This window comes from Cynoglossus semilaevis, chromosome 4 (genome assembly GCF_000523025.1).
Source record: "Cynoglossus semilaevis isolate Cse_v1.0 chromosome 4, Cse_v1.0, whole genome shotgun sequence".
Classification (NCBI taxonomy): domain Eukaryota; kingdom Metazoa; phylum Chordata; class Actinopteri; order Pleuronectiformes; family Cynoglossidae; genus Cynoglossus; species Cynoglossus semilaevis.
The window spans coordinates 7,070,114-7,089,862 of record NC_024310.1 but is presented as its reverse complement, the minus strand read 5'-3'; the positions used below and the strand labels follow the sequence as shown (position 1 = coordinate 7,089,862).

At 39.9% G+C, this 19,749-nt stretch overlaps 1 protein-coding gene across 1 annotated transcript in view; it reads left to right on the top strand.

The window, feature by feature from the left end:
• ryr1b (ryanodine receptor 1b (skeletal)) overlaps window positions 1–19,749 on the top strand; it is a 51,856-nt gene that overhangs the window by 24,404 nt on the left and 7,703 nt on the right. The window contains exons 43-92 of the mRNA XM_017032029.2: window positions 1–87; window positions 168–303; window positions 379–562; window positions 652–763; window positions 883–1,003; window positions 1,083–1,252; window positions 1,337–1,557; window positions 1,684–1,774; window positions 1,936–2,076; window positions 2,168–2,331; window positions 2,510–2,588; window positions 2,677–2,766; window positions 2,860–3,000; window positions 3,134–3,211; window positions 3,296–3,371; window positions 3,464–3,587; window positions 3,685–3,800; window positions 3,879–3,946; window positions 4,178–4,299; window positions 4,559–4,608; window positions 5,345–5,405; window positions 5,602–5,728; window positions 5,944–6,052; window positions 6,139–6,220; window positions 6,421–6,551; window positions 6,653–6,973; window positions 7,159–7,399; window positions 7,522–7,609; window positions 7,707–7,799; window positions 8,202–8,216; window positions 9,541–9,711; window positions 9,837–9,896; window positions 10,068–10,202; window positions 10,353–10,465; window positions 10,590–10,686; window positions 10,807–10,913; window positions 11,000–11,051; window positions 11,169–11,249; window positions 13,922–14,021; window positions 14,222–14,301; window positions 14,398–14,474; window positions 14,559–14,632; window positions 15,006–15,023; window positions 16,609–16,689; window positions 16,888–16,976; window positions 17,289–17,417; window positions 17,649–17,753; window positions 18,822–18,851; window positions 19,443–19,472; window positions 19,630–19,711. The exon at window positions 1–87 is cut by the window's left edge and continues 3 nt beyond it. Of these exons, the coding sequence (XP_016887518.1) occupies window positions 1–87; window positions 168–303; window positions 379–562; window positions 652–763; window positions 883–1,003; window positions 1,083–1,252; window positions 1,337–1,557; window positions 1,684–1,774; window positions 1,936–2,076; window positions 2,168–2,331; window positions 2,510–2,588; window positions 2,677–2,766; window positions 2,860–3,000; window positions 3,134–3,211; window positions 3,296–3,371; window positions 3,464–3,587; window positions 3,685–3,800; window positions 3,879–3,946; window positions 4,178–4,299; window positions 4,559–4,608; window positions 5,345–5,405; window positions 5,602–5,728; window positions 5,944–6,052; window positions 6,139–6,220; window positions 6,421–6,551; window positions 6,653–6,973; window positions 7,159–7,399; window positions 7,522–7,609; window positions 7,707–7,799; window positions 8,202–8,216; window positions 9,541–9,711; window positions 9,837–9,896; window positions 10,068–10,202; window positions 10,353–10,465; window positions 10,590–10,686; window positions 10,807–10,913; window positions 11,000–11,051; window positions 11,169–11,249; window positions 13,922–14,021; window positions 14,222–14,301; window positions 14,398–14,474; window positions 14,559–14,632; window positions 15,006–15,023; window positions 16,609–16,689; window positions 16,888–16,976; window positions 17,289–17,417; window positions 17,649–17,753; window positions 18,822–18,851; window positions 19,443–19,472; window positions 19,630–19,711 (5,350 nt within the window). The remainder of the gene's footprint in view (window positions 88–167; window positions 304–378; window positions 563–651; window positions 764–882; window positions 1,004–1,082; window positions 1,253–1,336; window positions 1,558–1,683; window positions 1,775–1,935; window positions 2,077–2,167; window positions 2,332–2,509; window positions 2,589–2,676; window positions 2,767–2,859; window positions 3,001–3,133; window positions 3,212–3,295; window positions 3,372–3,463; window positions 3,588–3,684; window positions 3,801–3,878; window positions 3,947–4,177; window positions 4,300–4,558; window positions 4,609–5,344; window positions 5,406–5,601; window positions 5,729–5,943; window positions 6,053–6,138; window positions 6,221–6,420; window positions 6,552–6,652; window positions 6,974–7,158; window positions 7,400–7,521; window positions 7,610–7,706; window positions 7,800–8,201; window positions 8,217–9,540; window positions 9,712–9,836; window positions 9,897–10,067; window positions 10,203–10,352; window positions 10,466–10,589; window positions 10,687–10,806; window positions 10,914–10,999; window positions 11,052–11,168; window positions 11,250–13,921; window positions 14,022–14,221; window positions 14,302–14,397; window positions 14,475–14,558; window positions 14,633–15,005; window positions 15,024–16,608; window positions 16,690–16,887; window positions 16,977–17,288; window positions 17,418–17,648; window positions 17,754–18,821; window positions 18,852–19,442; window positions 19,473–19,629; window positions 19,712–19,749) is intronic.

Sequence of the window (19,749 nt, the reverse complement as noted above, 5' to 3'; positions counted from 1 at the left end):
GGATCCACGCCTCTGGATGTTGCTGCAGCTTCCTGCATTGACAACAATGAACTGGCTTTAGCTTTGCAAGAGCAAGACCTGGAAATGGTTAGAGGAAAACTCTCACACAGAGACACGGAATTATTTGATTTGGACTTGGTAATTAATAATGTCTGTTTGTGGTGTAGGTTGTGACCTACTTGGCAGGATGCGGGCTTCAGATGTGTCCAATGCTGTTGTCCAAGGGCTACCCTGATATTGGATGGAACCCAGTAGGGGGGGAGCGATACCTGGACTTCCTCCGTTTTGCTGTCTTTGTCAATGGTCAGTACCACCAGAACTCATGATCTTGAGCCATAAATTATTTCTGCTCACTGTTCGTCAACCTGATCTTTACAGGAGAAAGCGTGGAAGAGAACGCCAATGTTGTGGTTCGTCTGCTCATTCGTCGGCCAGAGTGTTTCGGCCCTGCCCTGAGAGGAGAGGGTGGTAATGGTTTGTTGGCTGCCATGGAAGAGGCCATCAAGATCTCAGAGGATCCAGCCAGAGATGGTCCCACCGTCAAAAAAGACAGACGCTTCATGTAAATGATGACATGTAGTAGGCAATGCACATGTGTCTTTCATGTAGTTTATTGTCATTAATACTGACAGAGAATTTTTTCCTTGGCAGGTTTGGTGGTGAAGAACAGCAAGAGGAGAACCGTGTGCACCTGGGAAATGCCATCATGTCCTTCTACTCAGCTCTCATTGATCTGCTGGGTCGCTGTGCCCCTGAGATGCATGTAAGTGAAAGTATATTTTAGAACATTGATTTTTTCCTTAGCCTTCAGGAACACACAGATGGTTGATTGAAGAGAAGGGATTAGGTTTATTCACTATGGCTTAAATGTCATTATTACAGCTTATCCAAGCAGGGAAAGGTGAAGCTCTGCGAATCAGGGCCATCCTGAGGTCTCTGGTTCCCATAGAAGACTTGGTGGGAGTTATCAGCTTGCCTGTGCAGATTCCTGCCTATGGCAAAGGTTAGGCATACACTAATGTCATTACTTATGTAGAATTGGTTTTGCTACCATTCTGATTTGTTCTGTATTAAAATCACAGATGGTCAGATTATTGAGCCAAAGATGTCAGCCAGTTTTGTACCAGACCACAAGGCTTCCATGGTCCTGTTCCTTGACAGAGTGTATGGCATTGATAACCAGGACTTTTTGCTTCACGTTCTGGAGGTCGGCTTCCTGCCAGACATGAGGGCTTCAGCTTCCCTGGACACTGTAGGTTCATTTTAAAGAACATCTGACATCTTCCAAAAAGTTCAAATGTTTTGATGTGCATTTGCTTTCACCTTTTGATTTTAGGTGGCATTCAGTACAACCGAAATGGCCCTGGCACTGAACCGATACCTCTGCTCAGCAGTTCTGCCTCTGCTCACCAAATGTGCCCCGCTATTTGCTGGTTCAGACCACCGTGCCATCATGATTGACTCAATGCTCCACACTATCTACCGTCTGTCCAGAGGCCGAGCCCTCACCAAGGCCCAGAGGGATGTCATTGAGGAGTGCCTCATGTCACTTTGCAAGTCAGTTTCCTTAATTAACTTACCTTTTATCACAAGAAAGAAGAACAGACGATTTATGAAATAAGCCCATAGGGAAACAATTTCCAGAGCCAGATTTCTTCTCATGTTTCCTGATGATGTTCATAGGTATCTACGGCCATCGATGCTGCAGCATCTGCTCAGACGACTGGTGTTTGATGTGCCCATCCTCAATGAATATGCAAAGATGCCTCTTAAGGTTTGTTGGCTGTTTCATATTTGGAAGCACATATGCATATTACATTATTAATATTAATATCACATATGCATATTACATTATTAATATTTGGCCAATACCTTGTTCATATTTGTAATTAACATATTCAACATATTGAATTTAAAAAAAAAAAACAAAAACAGCTGTTGACCAATCACTATGAGCGCTGCTGGAAGTATTACTGTCTACCTAATGGATGGGCCAATTTTGGAGTGACTTCAGAGGAAGAGTTGCATCTTTCCCGTAAACTCTTTTGGGGAATTTTTGAATCTCTTGCACACAAGGTGAGAGAAAATTTCCTTTAAAGCATCCCATTAATAAAGATATTATCATATTATTATTGATGTGTTTTTTCTGGTTTTATCCAAACTCTAGAAATTTGATGCAGAACTCTTTAAGATCGCCATGCCCTGCCTCTGTGCGATAGCAGGTGCCATTCCACCTGACTATGTGGATGCCAGCTATTCCTCTCACACTGAGAAAAAGGCCTCTGTTGATGCTGAGGGCAACTTTGATCCCAAACCTGTGGAGACCACCAAGTGAGCAGATAGTAGAGCACACTTCATTTTGATGTGCAAAAAAAATAAGTTTGTCATATGTAACACCTTGAAGTACTGTAGATAGTATCGACACGGTTGATAGTAAAACTATTACAAATATTGAGCAACAATAACTTTGATCATTCATATTTGAACTGTTACAATTGTTAATCCACAGCACTATAATCCCTGAGAGGCTGGATGCTTTTATTAACAAGTTTGCTGAGCACACTCATGACAGATGGGCCTTTGAAAAAGTGAGTTCAGTAAATGAAATTTAAATGTGTAGTTTCTTTTGATATGTGGTTCATTTATTAAGCGTTAAATAATGAAAACCTTTTGCAGATCCAGAACAACTGGACCTATGGAGAGCTGTTAGATGAGAATGCAAAAACTCACCCAATGCTGCGACCTTATAAAACCTTCTCTGAAAAGGTACCTTTTTAATCCTGATGTGACAACACCTAATCTCTATGTTTGATGATTTTTTAAACAGCATAAAAACATATTTTATTAATTTTCTTTTAGGACAAAGAGATCTATCGTTGGCCCATTAAAGAATCTGCCAAAGCTATGTTAGCTTGGGAGTGGACCTTGGAGAAAGCCAGAGATGGTGAAGGAGAAATTGAGAAAAAAGCTGCCACTCGTAAGATCTCCCAGACTGCTCAGGTATTACATATATAGTATAATTAGAAAAGATCATTTCAAATCTAACTGCCTTATTTCCAACATCACAATATCTAGATGCATCTTGTATTTATTGAAGGGATTTGTAAACTTCCCACTTTTTTTTTATTGTTAGGCCACCTATGACCCCAGTCATGGTTACAGCCCTCAGCCAATAGATCTGTCAGGAATGGCCTTGTCCAGGGAGCTGCAGGTATTGTTGTTTATCTCACTACAACTTCTTAGTGTCTTGAGGATTTATGCAGTCGTTCACTACATTCATACGTTTGTTTCACAGTCAATGGCTGAACAGCTGGCAGAAAACTACCACAACACTTGGGGTAGAAAGAAGAAGATGGAGCTTCAGACCAAAGGTTAGAAAGGTTTTTCTATCAATGGACACTGATACAGAGCATCAATAGCTTGCAGTTGTGTGATTCACAGAATGATGTGTGTTTATTAACAGGTGGAGGCAGCCACCCGCTCCTTGTTCCTTATGACACCTTGACCGCTAAGGAGAAAGCAAGGGACAGGGAGAAGGCCCAAGACCTGCTTAAGTTCCTCCAGCTTAATGGATATGCAGTGACTAGGTAGGAGGAACATGTTGCCATTTTGTCTTGAGACACCTTTTTTCAGCCCTGACCAATTATATGATTATTTTGACTTGTCTCTTGTCTTCGTCTCCAGGGGTCTTAAAGACATGGAGCAGGACATTTCCTCCATTGAGAAGCGTTTTGCCTATGGCTTCCTGCAGAAGCTTTTAAAGTGGATGGACATCGCACAGGAATTTATTGCTCACCTTGGTACATGGTTAGAGTTAAATGACTTTATAATGTAGTGGATACATTAATTTGAACTATTTTAACATTTTATTTAAACAGAGGCTGTTGTTAGCAGTGGTAGAGTGGAGAAGTCACCACATGAACAGGAAATCAAATTCTTTGCCAAGGTGAGTCCTCTGACCCCTCCATTAACCTTCCTCTTGTTTGTCATTAGCAGAATAGCCAAAAGACACACTGTAATAGAACTTTACTTCACAGTTGTTCACAGATCACTGGTTTTGATTTTAATAATTTGAGGTTTTATATTTGAACCAGAAACCATTATTTTGTGGGGTTTTGTTTTGTAAACCTCTCTCCAAAAGTTGATATTAATATGTCATGTTTCATGTTTCTTACAGATTCTATTGCCACTGGTGAATCAATACTTCAAGAACCACTGCTTGTACTTCCTCTCCACTCCTGCAAAGGTCTTGGGAAGTGGAGGACTTTCCTCCAATAAGGAGAAGGAGATGATTGCAAGGTATGTGCGTGTTCAAGTAGTGGAGTCACTGCTTAAATCATGTGATTTTTACCATGTACCTCTTCTTTAGAACGTTAGTGTGATAGTGTCTGTCCTCTGCTCCCTCCATGTCTTTTCATCTATTTATTATAGTTCAATATCCTAATTTCCGGGACCTTCCTTTTACTTTGTACGTCACTTGAAACATTTTTCTCTCGTTTCCCTTTTGCCATTTCTCCCTCCCTATCCCTTTCTTTCCTATTTCCCCCTCCTGCCTCAGTATCTTCTGTAAGTTGGCTGCTTTGGTGAGGCAAAGAGTTTATCTTTTTGGTAAGGAATCTGCATGGTGGCATTATGGCCTGTCACCATCTCTGTCCCTCTGTCATTTCTTTTCTTCTAACCATTTCCCCCCCAATCATTTACATATTAACCAGTGTTGTATCACGGCTATTCTCACACTTTTATTGCCTTTTCTTGTTTTACCTCTCGTTCTAATTCTTCTCTCTCTGCAGCTCAGCTTCTGCTTGGCTTTGATGTTTTCTGTGATAGGGTGTTTAAAAGTGGCCTGGTGTTAGATTTATGATCACAAACCAGGAGTGTTTTCAGCATGAATGTTTGCAGTGGCGTGGTAAAGAAAACAAGAATTTATTGTTGAGTGTGGTTTTCTCTGCCTGGCTAATGTGAGTCAATAACTGCTTAATGTTCATTACCCTTCCCTATCACCACCATGTATTCTGTTAAGGTTAACCACACCTGTGTGTGCAGTGGTGACTACACATAGGCAAACACTTAAATCTAAGTCTTATATAGCATAGCATGTATCAGATATGAAGTTAGAGTCAATATTAATATATTCAATCACATTTAAATTTCTGATTTAATTGGAAAATGAAACACAATTCTACCAAGTTCATCTGTGTGAATAGAAATGTGGGATTTGATGTTTCTTCTTAACTCCTTCCTTTGTGTTTTCTTTTAAATAATGAATTTTAATTAGCTTCCTTTGAATTGTTTCCTATTTTGTAGATGATTCATGAAAACAAACATGACCACACTTCTTTTTCAGGAACGGATGCAAATGCAGTCATTAACTGTCTGCACATTCTGTCACGATCCTTGGATGCCAGGTAACCATTAGTTCTCAGTCAGAGACGAATGTCTGCAGAGTATCCGGCTATTGCTAAGAAGTTTCTTCAGAGTTTAATTTATTTCATCTGACTGTTTATGATACTTGAGATTTTTTATACTGCAGTAGGTTTATGGGATTTTTTTTTGTAAGGTCCAGGGTTTTTTAAGATTTTTCTTTTCTGTCCAATTACTTAGGACGGTTATGAAATCAGGCCCTGAGATTGTGAAGGCCGGGCTGCGCCAGTTCTTTGAGAGTGCTGCAGACGACATTGAGAAGATGGTTGAGAATTTGAAATTGGGAAAAGTGTCGAGTCGAAATCAGGTAAGACACAGTGTCAGGTGGTCTATTGATTCATTAACCTCATCATCTTCAAATATTTAACCCATTAACTGAGGTAGAAAATAATTTTTGGATCAGATATGGCAGATACCTCAGTTTTATTGTGCCCCAAAATTTGGCTATAAAAAAGCTCTGAGCTGTCATATGTAAACAGGAAAACAGAAAAAACTTTTTCAACAACTTTTGTGTTCCTGTAGGTTAAGGGTGTGGCACAGAACATCAGCTACACCACCACTGCCCTGCTGCCAGTCCTGACATCACTCTTTGACCACATCGCCCAACACCAGTTTGGAGATGATGTCATGTGTGAGTGAAGTGATCTTTTATTGTAGTCATTCTTTTTGAAAGAGACTATCTTAATGTATTAACTTCTCTTCTCTCCACACCCTCAGTGGACGACCTGCAAATATCCTGCTATCGTTTGATGTGCAGTATTTACTCCCTGGGCACAGTTAAGACTCCACATGTGGAGAAGTAAGTGAAAGTAACAAACTGGTGTCTCTAACTAATTTATATTAGGATAGTAGGTTAAGGAAAGTTTGTTTCTTATTACAAAAAAAATGTAATTTCTTGCTTCAGAGATATAAAGAACAAAAGTGTTTTTTATGATATTGATTTCTACCCTGACCTTTACGTGTGTTATTAAGAGTTTTTTTTTTTTTTCTCCTTTGCAGACAGAGACCGGCTCTTGGTGAGTGCTTAGCCCATCTTGCAGCAGCTATGCCAGTGGCCTTCATGGAGCCAGAACTGAATGAGTTCAACACCTTTTCAGTTTACACCACCAAGACTCCAAGAGAGAGAACAAGTGAGTTTAAGCATTTTGGTCTTCTTTTTCTTTATTATTTTTTTATTCTTATATTATATGTTTGTTTTTATTTATTTTGCTTCTGCCATTTCCCTTCACAGTTCTTGGTCTTCCCAGTCAAGTAGAGGAGCTGTGCCCTGACATCCCAGAACTGGAGGTCTTGATGAAGGAAATTCACGATCTGGCTGAGTCTGGTGCTCGCTACACAGAAATGCCTCACGTGATTGAGATCACTTTGCCCATGCTGTGTAACTATCTCCCACGCTGGTGGGAGAGGGGCCTGGAGAATTTCCCGGAGCAGGAGGGCCAGCTTTGTACCTCTGTCACCTCTGAGCATCTGAATCAGCTCCTGGGGAGCATCATGAAGATTGTTGTTAACAACCTGGGTATAGACGAAGCCTCTTGGATGAAGAGATTGGCAGGTGGGCAAGAAAAGGGGTTCATATCAGATACTGGGCCTCCAAGTTATATTGTTTACCATAGAGGTAGAAAGGTCTCTGATAGATATTAGGAAGTTGGCAGTTATATAACCTTGTATTTGAATATGCATCACTTTGTCTCACTTCTTTTATTGACTGCGTGTGATTCCTGTGTGTCAATTGTCCAGTTTTTGCCCAGCCCATTGTTAGCAGGGCTAAACCTGAGATGCTTAAATCCCACTTCATCCCCACCATGGAAAAGTTGAAGAAGCGCTCAGGAAAAGTGGTGGCGGAGGAAGAGCATCTGCGTATGGAGGGCAAAACAGAGGTGGACAGTGAAAACGGCACCATCCGAGACGAGTTTGCTGTCCTCTGTCGAGACCTGTATGCTCTCTACCCACTGCTCATCCGCTACGTGGACAACAACAGGTAGAGATTTCTTTAGTTAATTTCTACATTTACCAGAGAGCTGTATATTTAAGGGGATTTATTAGTTATAAAGAATTGTAAAGAATTGAAAGGTTAGTGTTAATCATGGTGTGTTTGTGCAGAGCAAGGTGGCTGACCTGTCCAGATCCTGATGCAGAGGAACTGTTCAGAATGGTGGGGGAGGTCTTTATTTTCTGGTCCAAATCACATGTGAGTATTTTTGGGATTTGCTTATACATTTATTTAATTAGTTTTTTTTTTTTTTGGATCATTGAGTTTACTTTCCTTTTGTTTATTTTTATTACAGAACTTTAAAAGGGAGGAGCAGAACTTTGTGGTGATGAATGAGATCAACAACATGTCTTTCCTGACTGCTGACAGTAAGAGCAAGATGAGCAAGGTGAGAGTGGAAAAGTAATTAAGTGACAATTTAAAGTTTTATTCACTTGCCACATGTTGTCGGCTGTAAGTCATTAACTATTCTAATAATTAATATTTTACTAACTTCACCCATTTCAAGCAGGGTAATAATAGGCTCTCTTGATTTTTTTCAGCAGTTTTTTTTCCCTTTTATAAAATAGTATGGATAAGAATTTAAAATAAACTAAATTCTAACCTGTTTATAATAATAGAATTGTTTTTAAAAAATATAAGAATGTTACATTACTCAGGTGTTAAAGGAGTGACCTTCCAAAGGACACTGGAAGAGACAATATTCCTAGGCCTGTGGACAGAAATAGGAGTGTGGCTAACTGTGTTTTCTCCTTATATCCTGTGTCGGGGTTGGACGCTGGGCCACTAGGCCGGAGATGGAGAGGTTAGACTGTGTTTGTGCACGAGAGCTGTGCTGATCGCATGGCACCCTGAATTTGGGGAGGCATTTCATCAAGCTTTGCCATGGATCACTGCTCTTTTTATACGTAGACCCTAACACCTCGCACACACACACGCATATATATATTTACTGTATATATAAATGTACATACAAACAGGGTTGTATGGTTGAAGTGCATACAGCGGAGATTGTAGATGAAAATTCTTTCTGTATGTGTGCGTTGGTGTGTGTGTATGTTTGCGTGTGGGAAGCGGTGGGGGGAGGGGGGTCTGTAGCAGCTTGATGAAAGTTCTGTGCTGTAGATTGTAGTGGCCTGAGAGGATTCATGGGGCTCGGTGGAGTGGGAGTGTGGCTCCATTTGTAGCGTGCACTCCTGCAGCCGAGCACCATCACTCTACTTGGTTTGATTAATAAATCGTTTGCCTCTAGATTGTCTCTGTCGGATATGGTTGTGATTTTGAAAATGTTTCCATGAATTTCTTCAATGGTAAAGATTCCTGTGCTGGGGGACTCTTCTCGTTCACACCTTCAGTCATATCATCCCATTCTACCATCATTAGATTTTCTTGGTCCATTCATTGCACATGTAAGCCAGGGTTGACAGTAATTCTGAGGTAGCTACACATCACCAGATACCTGACGCCATGTTTACTAACTGGATTTCATGTCTAATTCATTGACACCACCAATGAGCCATGAGTTAAAAATAATTCAGTTTTATTTAATTTGGTTACTTTATGGCACAAAGAGTCCCCTCCTCTCCTTGGTTATCAGCTGGGCATTACTGAAAGGGACTTCTGTTATCTGACCATCACAGCACCTCTTTCTGCACACACATTTACGCACCGGAGGCAGAAAGGGCGCTGTGGGGTTAGACAACAGTCAGGAATGACCGCTGGCAGCCTTTGGACAGGCGTGTGTGAGAAGAGCTCCAGGGCAATGGAGCTGACCCCACAGATTTGTGCTGCTCTGTCTGCTGTCCACTGGGCAGCTTTGCCTCGTGTACTACTTTCCACTGCGCTACTAACAGTGAGGCTGCATTTTGTGCAACGACTGTAGCGTATGCAGCTATGAAGCACCTGAACAAGTCAGAGGCTGGTATTTACAAGAAAATGTATTTGTTGGTCTCTCTTCAGAGGAGGTATTGTTGTTTTCATTTACTGTACTAGCATGTCATTAGCATTAAATGTTACTCGCAGCATATATTTAAATTGAAGCATTTACCTTTGAATAGGGTATAGAATAGATGCAATTCTTTTTATGAAATAGCAGGCTGTAAATACAACTCTCATTTCTCTTCTCTTAGTCGGGAGGCTCTGAGCAGGAGCGTACCAAAAAGAAGCGACGGGGAGACCGATACTCAGTGCAAACTTCACTTATTGTTGCTGCGTTAAAGAAGATGCTTCCCATTGGCCTCAATATGTGCTCTCCTGCTGACCAGGAGCTTATCAATCTTGCAAAGATCAGATACTCACTGGTACCGTTTATGATCCTGAATTCTACTCACTCTCATATATTGAGTCCTAGCATCTACTTTTATGACATTTCTGATTTGTGATAATTTAGTTAACTATATTTTTGTTTTGTTTTTTCCTCTGGCAGAAAGACACGGATGAAGAGGTGAGGGAGTTCTTGCACAACAATCTGCATCTTCAAGGCAAGGTGAGAAGACGTTCAAGATTCAGGAGATCTCTACTGTCACTGCTTGCACAATGAAAGTAGATCTTTAGATTAGCAACATGAGTATAATAATAGAAAAAAGGTGAAAAGAGAGTTTTATAAAACAATAAAAAATAACAAGTTGAATTCTACACGTGTCTCCAATGGCTTCAGGTGGAAGACCCAGCCATGCGCTGGCAGATGTCTCTGTATAAGGAGATGTCTGGAAAGGCTGAAGATGCTGAGGACCCTGAAAAGGTGGTGAAAAGGGTACAAGAAGTATCTGCTGTCCTTTACCACATTGAGGTGGTGAGTATAGAAAACAAACAGGACTAACTCATTGTATATGTTTCTGACTATTGTCAAAAAGTGTTTTTTCTTAACATTGTTTTGTTGTTTTAGAAATTTTAAAATGTAAAAATCTTCAGTTTTTAAAATGAATGTTTTTCTTTGTTTCAGACTGAACATCCATTCAAGTCCAAAAAAATGGTTTGGCACAAGCTACTGTCCAAACAGCGCCGCAGGGCAGTGGTGGCATGTTTTAGGATGACACCACTATACAACATCCCAGCGTAATAAAAACCTCTTTATATATAAATATATTGGCATTATACCTTCATAGCTTATAACACTCCCAGCAGCATGATTTAGATGAGCTAATTGCCGCCTTTCCTTTTTTGACTTTCTCTCTCACAGGCACAGGGCAACCAACATGTTCTTGGACGCATATAAGCGCAACTGGTTGGAGACTGAGGGTTACTCGTTTGAGGACAAGATGATTGATGACTTGTCTGTAAGACATAGTCCATATCCAGAGACACACATTAGTCAACAGAGGCTCATCAATCAAAACAGAGTCCACATTAAAGATCTTATCATTATTCATGCTGTTACATTTTGCTGTAATAACTAGAAAGCCATGGAGGAAGAGGAGGAAGAGGAAGAGGAGACCGAGACAAAGCCTGATCCCCTCCATCAGCTGATTCTCCACTTCAGCCGCACAGCTCTGACCGAAAAGACGTAAGAGCCTCCTGCTCCTTCGGCAGCTTTGTGTCCTCTTCTACTGTAGGATCCACTGATTTGTATTTTGTTTCACTTCATTGCAGAAAACTGGACGTTGACCATCTCTATATGTCGTATGCTGATATTATGGCAAAGGTGAGACTTCTGGATGAGCTGTCATCTACAGCAGTGGTCAAACTTCACTTTTAAAACAAAATGTGACCATGTGAAGTTGTATTTGTTCTCTGACCAGTTCATCTCCTCTCCCTCCAGAGCTGCCACATTGGTGAGGAAGACGAAGGGGGAGAGCAAGAGGGGGAGGAGCCATCCTTTGAGGTGCGACAGACAGAGATGGTATGGGGGGACCAGGGGAGGGGAAAGAAGGGAGTCAGCGGAGAAGCAACTCCCCAAGCTCTGAGTGACCACACCACGTCATCACACCCGGCACACCCCCCCCCCACCAAACATATCTCGTTTTCTCTCTTCTTGCCTTTCACACCGTGCCTATTTCCTGCTGTGGTGGACTGACCTGTGCATGCCTTTGCTGGGCACCAGTCGACTCAGTGTTTCAGAATCGGTTTCACCTTCTGAATTGCATGACTTGAGTGCAGAGAGATAGTGCAGCTAAAGATAAAAAAAAGGAACAAAAATTACAGTCAAAACAAACCATTGGTTTTTGCTGCTTAATTTCAGAATCACAATTTCCAAGCCTGGTGTGCTTCTGATATTTAATAGATGAGTTAAACATTTGTTTTTTTATTTTAAGGAAGTATGTCCTTTCCAGTCTTTCATTTTAATTTATTTTTGAAATTGTGACTTTTGAGCCACATATCAGTTCTCATATTACTCGAGAATATATCTTTGCTGGTTTGCTGCATGTGCTCCAGCGGGGCGATTGGGCCCTTTATAATGCCCTCGTCATTTCCCTGGCAGTGAACTTGCTGCACCAACAACTGTGCACAATAGCCTGCCAGCACACAAACGAACCTGCCAGCTGCCATGACTTACTCATTATCTCAAACAATGACAAGCTGCACTGCAATATAAGTTTAGTATAAGTGACTAGTTGGTATTTTGCAGTTAGTATTAGTATACATAATATCTGAGTTTCTAGTTCTCACAAGTAGTTGTTATAGGAAACAAACCTGCAGCTTAAGTTTCTGTGAAATACAATTTGTTTCACTTGTATATAGTATAGTATTTTTATGAGGTAATTTTTTTCCCTTAAAGTTATAGTGAAGACAAGATGTTGAGTCCTGCATGAAAAACTCATCAAAAACTGGCTGAATGTTCATCTTTATTATTTTGGATGTTAATTACTTAGATGGCAGCTATTTGTAATCACTGTGTCAGTGTGTGCCCTGTGTTCAGGTCTGAGGAGCCTAAAACCAAACCTCCATGTATCATCCCTGTCTGCATGAAACATTGTCACAGTCACGGAGTCATGAAAACTACAGTACAGTTAGTTGTGTGTTTGCTTTTTGCAGTACTTTGTTTTTGTCCAGGTTTGGACATTGTGATGTCATAGCAGTAGAGGCTTTCTCTGGATGGCAGCATAATAGCCATCTGTGCAAATTTCTTTAATTGATCATTTTTTTGAGATGGGCACAGATGCTACAAGTCAGGACTGAATTGAGCAGCTGTGATTTGAAACCTTGATTATAGCTGTCAAAACAAACCCTGCAGAGAGATTTCTGTAATAACTGTAGTAACTAAAGAACTTGCTCTGCTGCGCTGAGCTAGTGTGTGATCTGTATGTTGTTTGCACCACCCTTTCTCGACTTACACCCACCCGTACTCACCTGTTAATGAGGCACTGTTAACACCAAGTACTCAGTGGAAACTCCTAACAGCTAATATTCCTCTCATTATTGTTTGTCTTGACTTTGATTCGGAATTGTTGCCAAGTCTCTCCCTCTCTGTGCTCATGAAGGACTACAGTAAAAGCCTGCACAGTCAGCCGTACACACACACTCTGACAAAACCCAAACACACACTCATGCAAGCACATGCCCAAAGACTCGTCATTTAAAAGTACTGCTGCAGACACACATTCAACCACACCCTTACGCAAAAACAACTTGACACAATCGTGCAGCAACACAAAGCACACACACCCACTTAAACGTTCTCCTTTATATCGTAGACACAAACATGCTCCGTTTCCTCTTTAGAGACAGTCAGGCTCATGGGGGAGGGAAAAGGAGGGAGGAGTGGGACTGTGCTTGGTGTGGAGTGTGACGACTAAATCTTACCATTTTGTCAACAGGTTGATTTTTTTCTATCTTCTGTTCAAAGACTTTTTCTTAATGATGTAGGAATTCTAGGAGTTCTAAAAATCAAGGTTAAGGGCAGAAAGAGGGACGAGCCCGAGTGAAACAAGTCTGCTGGTTGGAAAAAAAAAACTGTATCAGTATCTATTTTGTAAAAGGGCCTGCTTTATTGTATCTCTTAATATTTATACTGGCAGTTTGATAAACTGTTAGACTCTGGTCTTCTTTAACGGGATGTACATTCATTAAAACTGCCTTTATTTAATGTAAGATAGCTGATAAAGTGAAGACAGTGATGCAGAAGACTTAACCCTGTGTGTAGCTGTAATGGACGATCATCCAATAGAAGACGTCATATGATTGGTCGATAAATGTAAATTGCTTCACAGATGAAATAACATGTTTGACTTTATCTGTGATTGAGCTTTAAAAGTGAAAATCAGAGAGCAGACCCTAACCAACCAAAATGCAGGCAGATAATTCAAATTATTTAACTGTTGTAAGCAGGAGCTGCATGCTGGAAAACTATTGTTGTCGTTTCCTTAAGAGCGTGTGAGGCACGTCCTGTATTCACAGTGTCTAAAAGGTAATACTTATTACCACCACTAATACATGTTAATACCCAGGTGTCAAGTCTGTAAATACAGTTTGTCTTTGCATGTGTGTGTGTGTGAGTTGAGTGAGTGCGGGGGGCAGTGCAGTCCCTGTTAGCAGGGTTACAACTGTCTCTTTGTCTCCTGCCCTACTCAACAGGAAAAGGAGATGGAGAAACAGAGGCTTCTGTACCAGCAGGCCCGTCTGCACAACCGCGGGGCTGCAGAGATGGTGCTTCAGATGATCAGTGCCTGTAAAGGTCCGTTGATGCAATTAGTAATGCACAAACACAATGTTTTACATATTTGACCGTAAGTGATTGTTACATGTCTGGTTACAGTTTCTTAATTGCAATTCTTTGCATGGCTCAACAAATCGTTGCTCCTGGTTGAGTCCGAGATCCAATCAGTGTGTCCTGTGTTGTGAGATTTGTCTCTGATTCGTCCTCTTTCTCTCCAGGTGAACCCGGAGCCATGGTTTCTTCTACTCTCAAACTGGGAATCTCCATCCTCAATGGAGGCAACAGTGATGTGCAGCAGGTAAATTGAGCATGTCAGAGTTTATATATAGTCACTTGTGATAAGTTCTGTTTTAAAGAGAAAGTAAGAATGAATTGAATTTGTCCTCAATTGCAGAGAATGCTGGACTATCTGAAGGATAAAAAGGATGTGGGATTTTTCCTGAGCGTTCAGGCTCTGATGCAGACCTGCAGGTCTGTGATGGCTTTACATTGTTTTATTAACGGTTCATTGGGGCTCTGGATCATTAAACTGATGGTGTGTCTTGATGTTTACAGCGTTTTAGATCTAAATGCTTTTGAGAGACAGAACAAAGCTGAAGGACTGGGGATGGTTTCAGAGGAAGGCACCAGTGAGTGAGGTTTCCCAGCACCTGACGACACATAAACTGTATTATGATTATGGAAGTCATACAGACATTTACATTTAATCCGGACATTTGTTTTTATTAATTTGCGATACAGTTGCAGTTGTGTGTCTATTTTTGTGTGCCTGTTTGTGGATGCCTGGTTGCAGGTATGTTTCCATGTAAGTGTGTCGAGAGTGTTGAGATCCTGTAGGTATTTTTTTGACTGTCTATGTATGAGGTGTTTATCATTCACTGACAACGATGAGATTTTTGGACTCACCACATGTCTCTGTTTTCTCTCCTCCCACGCCTCACTCACTTTGTCTGTATCCACGTCCGTTTTCTTGCATCAATTTGCTGCTCTCACGGTTCTCAGATAAGAAGCTAGAACGTGGTAAATAAATCTTTGCTGTCATATTTTTCTTTTTATTATCTCTCTCTTTGCTCTCTGTTCTCTCTCTCGCTCAGCTTTTTACGATCACCTTACTACTTTCCACGATGTGATCCTAAATCCTTTTCAGTTAACACACAGGGAACTAGTGTGTCAATCAGGCTCAACAGCGATCGGCTGTTGAGCCTGATTCCACTGTAACAGACGCCTGCATTTGATGCAGATGCTGCTGCGGCTTTACTCATACGTTGCCTATCTGCATATTCCTCCTAAAGCTGTTGTGAACTTTTTTCCTATCATTCTTTTGCGAGTGCTAAAGTCACAGATCTACTGTATCTCTGTTAACTCAGTCTGATAACTGAACAATGAGGCAACATTTTCTCCACCCACGGATCCTCAGTAGTGTCGTAGAAGATCATTGCTTCTTCTGTTATGTATCAGGATTCACCAGAATCCACGGCACAAGTCAGCTCATGGAAACCCTGCAGTATCTGAAACATTCATGTTTTTCCCAACATGATGTCAACAGATAGCGGGTACCGTAGGTTTTAGTAATTTTATTTATATACTGTATATTGACAGCCTATTATGAGTTAGGGCCACTGTGATTGCACCAAATGCTTGGTCAGGAGAATATCATGTCATGTCCTGATAGTCTTTTGAGAACTAATGTTATGCTGAAATCTGAGCATGTCTGTGCATTTTTGAGGAATACCCATTGTGGAGTTTCCAAATTTCTGCCAGCATGATGTGAGCCATCTCGTCTTTCTCAGCGGATGTTCCTATTAAAAAACGTCCATGAATTACTTCCACATCTGCAGGGGCCTACTCACCAAATGTGCTTCTTCCATCATCAGATAAACACATCATCCAAAGTCCTGGTCGACTGAAGTTTGCAGAGTTCTGTAGATCTGTCCTGCATGGTGGTGTGCCTTTAAGTTTTCTCCGTCTTCCTTTGTGTTTTTTCTGTTTTCCTAAAATTTCTCGTCGTTATCCACTGATGTTAAACACGTTTCAGTGTGGTGTGATCTGGTGTGTATTGATGTTTTTGTCATATACCTGTTTTATGTTTAAAAATGTAAAGAAATTAAGTTGTGAAAGGGCCGAAATAGGGACGGAAATATGTGCTTCATGCTGCTGCTGCAACTTAGTTTAATCGATGGTTTGGTTAATTAGAGCGTCATTTTTGGATGAAAGTTTAATATACTCTAAATTACAGAAAGATAAAAAAAGAAAAGTTCACAGTCACACGGGTGTGAAAACACATGCATGTGACTTAAAGTCCGCTTTGGTTGATGGCATTTTCACTAATTATATTTAACAACTAGTGCACTTCGCAGTGTTTCATCAAGTTTGCAATGGAAAGTTCAATTTCCTATATTACATGTAAATCTATTCTAGATTTTAAAAAGAAAAAAAACTAAAGATAAGTTTTGTACTAAAATTAAAAAACTATATTTACATATATAATTCTTTGCAGTGACTACTGGTTGTAACTGTTTTAATAATAATAATAATAATAATAATAAGGTTAACATATCATGGTTTTACACACACTAATTTGCTGTTCTTTTATTTCTGGGGCCAGATGAGAAAGTGATGGCAGATGATGAGTTTACATGTGACCTCTTCCGCTTCCTGCAGCTTCTTTGTGAAGGCCATAATAACGGTGGGTGCAGGAAGGACACTGGCTAGTTTAAATTAAACTTCCTGTTACAAAACTAATAATGTAGTTGCTTTAAAAAGCACTGGAAATATATATGAACCACTTAACCTAGACAAGAATATTGTGTATTTGTCCAGGACCACAACAGTTGCAAAAATTTGTGTTCTAAATAAATATTGTTTGGTTTTTTTCTATGTGAAGATTTTCAGAACTATCTGAGAACCCAGACAGGCAGTACCACGACCATCAATATCATCATCTGCACTGTGGATTACCTGCTGCGTCTACAGGTCAGTTTAAGGCACACTGATGCTGTGAATATGCATTGACCTTTGACCCATCCCTATCTGTCGTCTCTAAACATTGTAACATATCCAGAAACTTTGCTTCTTTAACTATTTACAAAATTTTGTGACATTAAGCTATTGGTTCCCAAAGTGGGGGGCAGGTTCTCCAGGGGACATGGGGCTATTGTGGGGGCTGCAGCAAGTACATTAGGCTGATGTTAAACCAGGTTTGTAATTAATAAAACATGATATGTGATGAGATGAGTATGTCAAACATTTTCTCCCTCTTCTCTCTCCACTTCTCTTTGTCTGCAGGAGTCCATTAGTGACTTTTACTGGTACTATTCAGGTAAAGACATCATTGATGATCCTGGCAAGAGGAATTTCTCCAAAGCAATGACTGTGGCCAAGCAGGTCTTCAACAGTTTGACTGAGTACATCCAGGTAGGAAAGCAAAGAATGGCCTCAACAACAGGGGTCTGTGGACTTTGGTGACCCTGGATTCATAACAAGAACAGGGCAAAAGTCAGTCTGTCAATGTGACAAATGACACTTGTTGTTCAAACCTTGCTGTTGGTCAAAGCTGAGGGACAGGCCAAAGTTTTGAACTGCTTAAAAATGACAAAGGAATTTATATGTATTTTTATTATTTATGTTGCTTTTCTTCTCCACCAGGGTCCCTGCACTGGTAACCAGCAGTCTCTGGCCCACAGCAGGTTGTGGGATGCTGTGGTGGGCTTCCTACATGTTTTTGCTCATATGATGATGAAACTAGCTCAGGTGAGAGACATTACTAGAAAACATAAATTTCACTCCTTTAGTGGTTTTATTATTATTATAAATTTATCTTTGATCATTTTACCTGATTAAAATTGGATGATGCTAAATGCTATTTAATTTGACTTTGAGTTGACTAATTATATGAACTTTCTTTTTTATGGGTCCCACAGAGTAAAGTATGTATTTATTTGATTATTACTCTTTATTCTATTTAAAAAGCTTTCTCTACTTTTCTGTCAAATTGTTCCTGCCACTTTACTGAGCTATGGTTTAGAGCCATAGTGACGACAGCAGTGCAGTCTAAAGATTGAACTTGTGGTGGTCACGTCACAGTTAAATCCTCTGTTCATATCAATGCATGCCTGTGAAACAATTTAGTTTTAATTCCATCTAATCATTGTGTTTTTTCTGTAATTTGTCCATTAATTACTTTCTTTTGTTATTTTTTAAATGATTTTAGACAAATATTTACATTAAGAATTTGTCATTTATAAGAATGGTTAAAAAAATCCCATCAACACTGTAGATTTCCATGTGTTAAAATAATCTCCAAAGATGCAAGTAAAAATGGCAGAAACAATTTGCGTAAAACATCTTTTCTTTTATTCTTTTCTGAGATTTAATCTTTGCCTTAGAATTTCAATTTTCCTTTGCTGTTCTTTTCCTCTTGTGCGTAACTCAAACTGACCCGTGCCTAGAGTTTATTGGTGTTTTTAGACAAATTATTAGTTTTGTATGTATGTTTGACTTAACACAATGCTGCAGTGTTTCCATTCTTCTCTAATCCTGTTTGCGTGTGTGTGTAAATTCTACTGATGCTGGTCTTTTTAACACAAAGTTTTATATATTTATTCCATTTATTTTATATTTTTAAAATCCTTTTACAGGAGAAAGTAACTAATTAGCCTCAGATGGACTCACAGAATACATTTTAAGTGACTGAAAAGCTAATTTTGACCAGAGAATGTTAAGGAATATAACATAGCACAGACAGGGGCTCAGAATGAACAAATCAAATCAAATCTAAATAAAAGTTTGAAGTGTAACATGTTGATTTCCATGTGTTAGATGCACCCAGATCCTGGACAACGGAATGGCGTAAGGTTCTTTGTCTGCAAATGTCACCTTCAACACTTATTGCTGCACTATTATGCTTCACCTTATTTTGTTTTTTTACAAAAATAACAAGACCCCTTTTCTTTTCTTTTTTTTTGCATAATTCCTTGTGGCAGTCTCTTTTTCTTTCTTTCTCTTCAACATCCTATCAGTTCCTTTGCATCTGTTTAATAAAAAAAAATTGGTAAATATTTAGTTATGCCGTTAGATATTTTTTAATCGGACATTGATGGTTTCTGTGTTTTTTTTATTTATTTATTTTTTTTGGTAATATTTTGCTTTTTGCTCACCTCACCTGACACCCTTTTCCTCTAGACCTCCACCAGACTCACTGGCAAAATCCTTAGTTTGAAATTGATGCTTGTTTTAAATCTGCTGGTGCAGTTCTTCAGGAGTGCTGGACTCCTTGCTCCCATGCTGCAGTGGCTCTTACCAATAAAATGCATTTTATAGGCTTATTCCCGCCTCCTCTGAAACCCGTTTCCCTGTATCTGGCTTGCTTCTCCATCACATTCTATGTCTTTTTTACAATGTTAAAAACTGATGTTTTTTTATTTAAAAATGCAAACCCAGGATCATTTTTGGAGTAGAGCACACTCCGAGGTAGTGTCTCCATTTTATTTGCTTTACTTAGAAAGAGAAGTACACATCCTCTCAGCTGTGATTTATCATCAAATACACACGTCTCTTTCATTCAGATGAACACATACTAACACTTTTTTTTTTCACTGTTTTTGTTTTGTTGTTTTTGCAATTGCAGGACTCGAGTCAAATCGGACTCCTGAAAGAACTGCTGGATTTGCAGAAGGACATGGTGGTGATGCTTCTCTCTCTGCTTGAAGGTACAGTGTCTGTCAATGACTCATTTCCTGTTGCACTT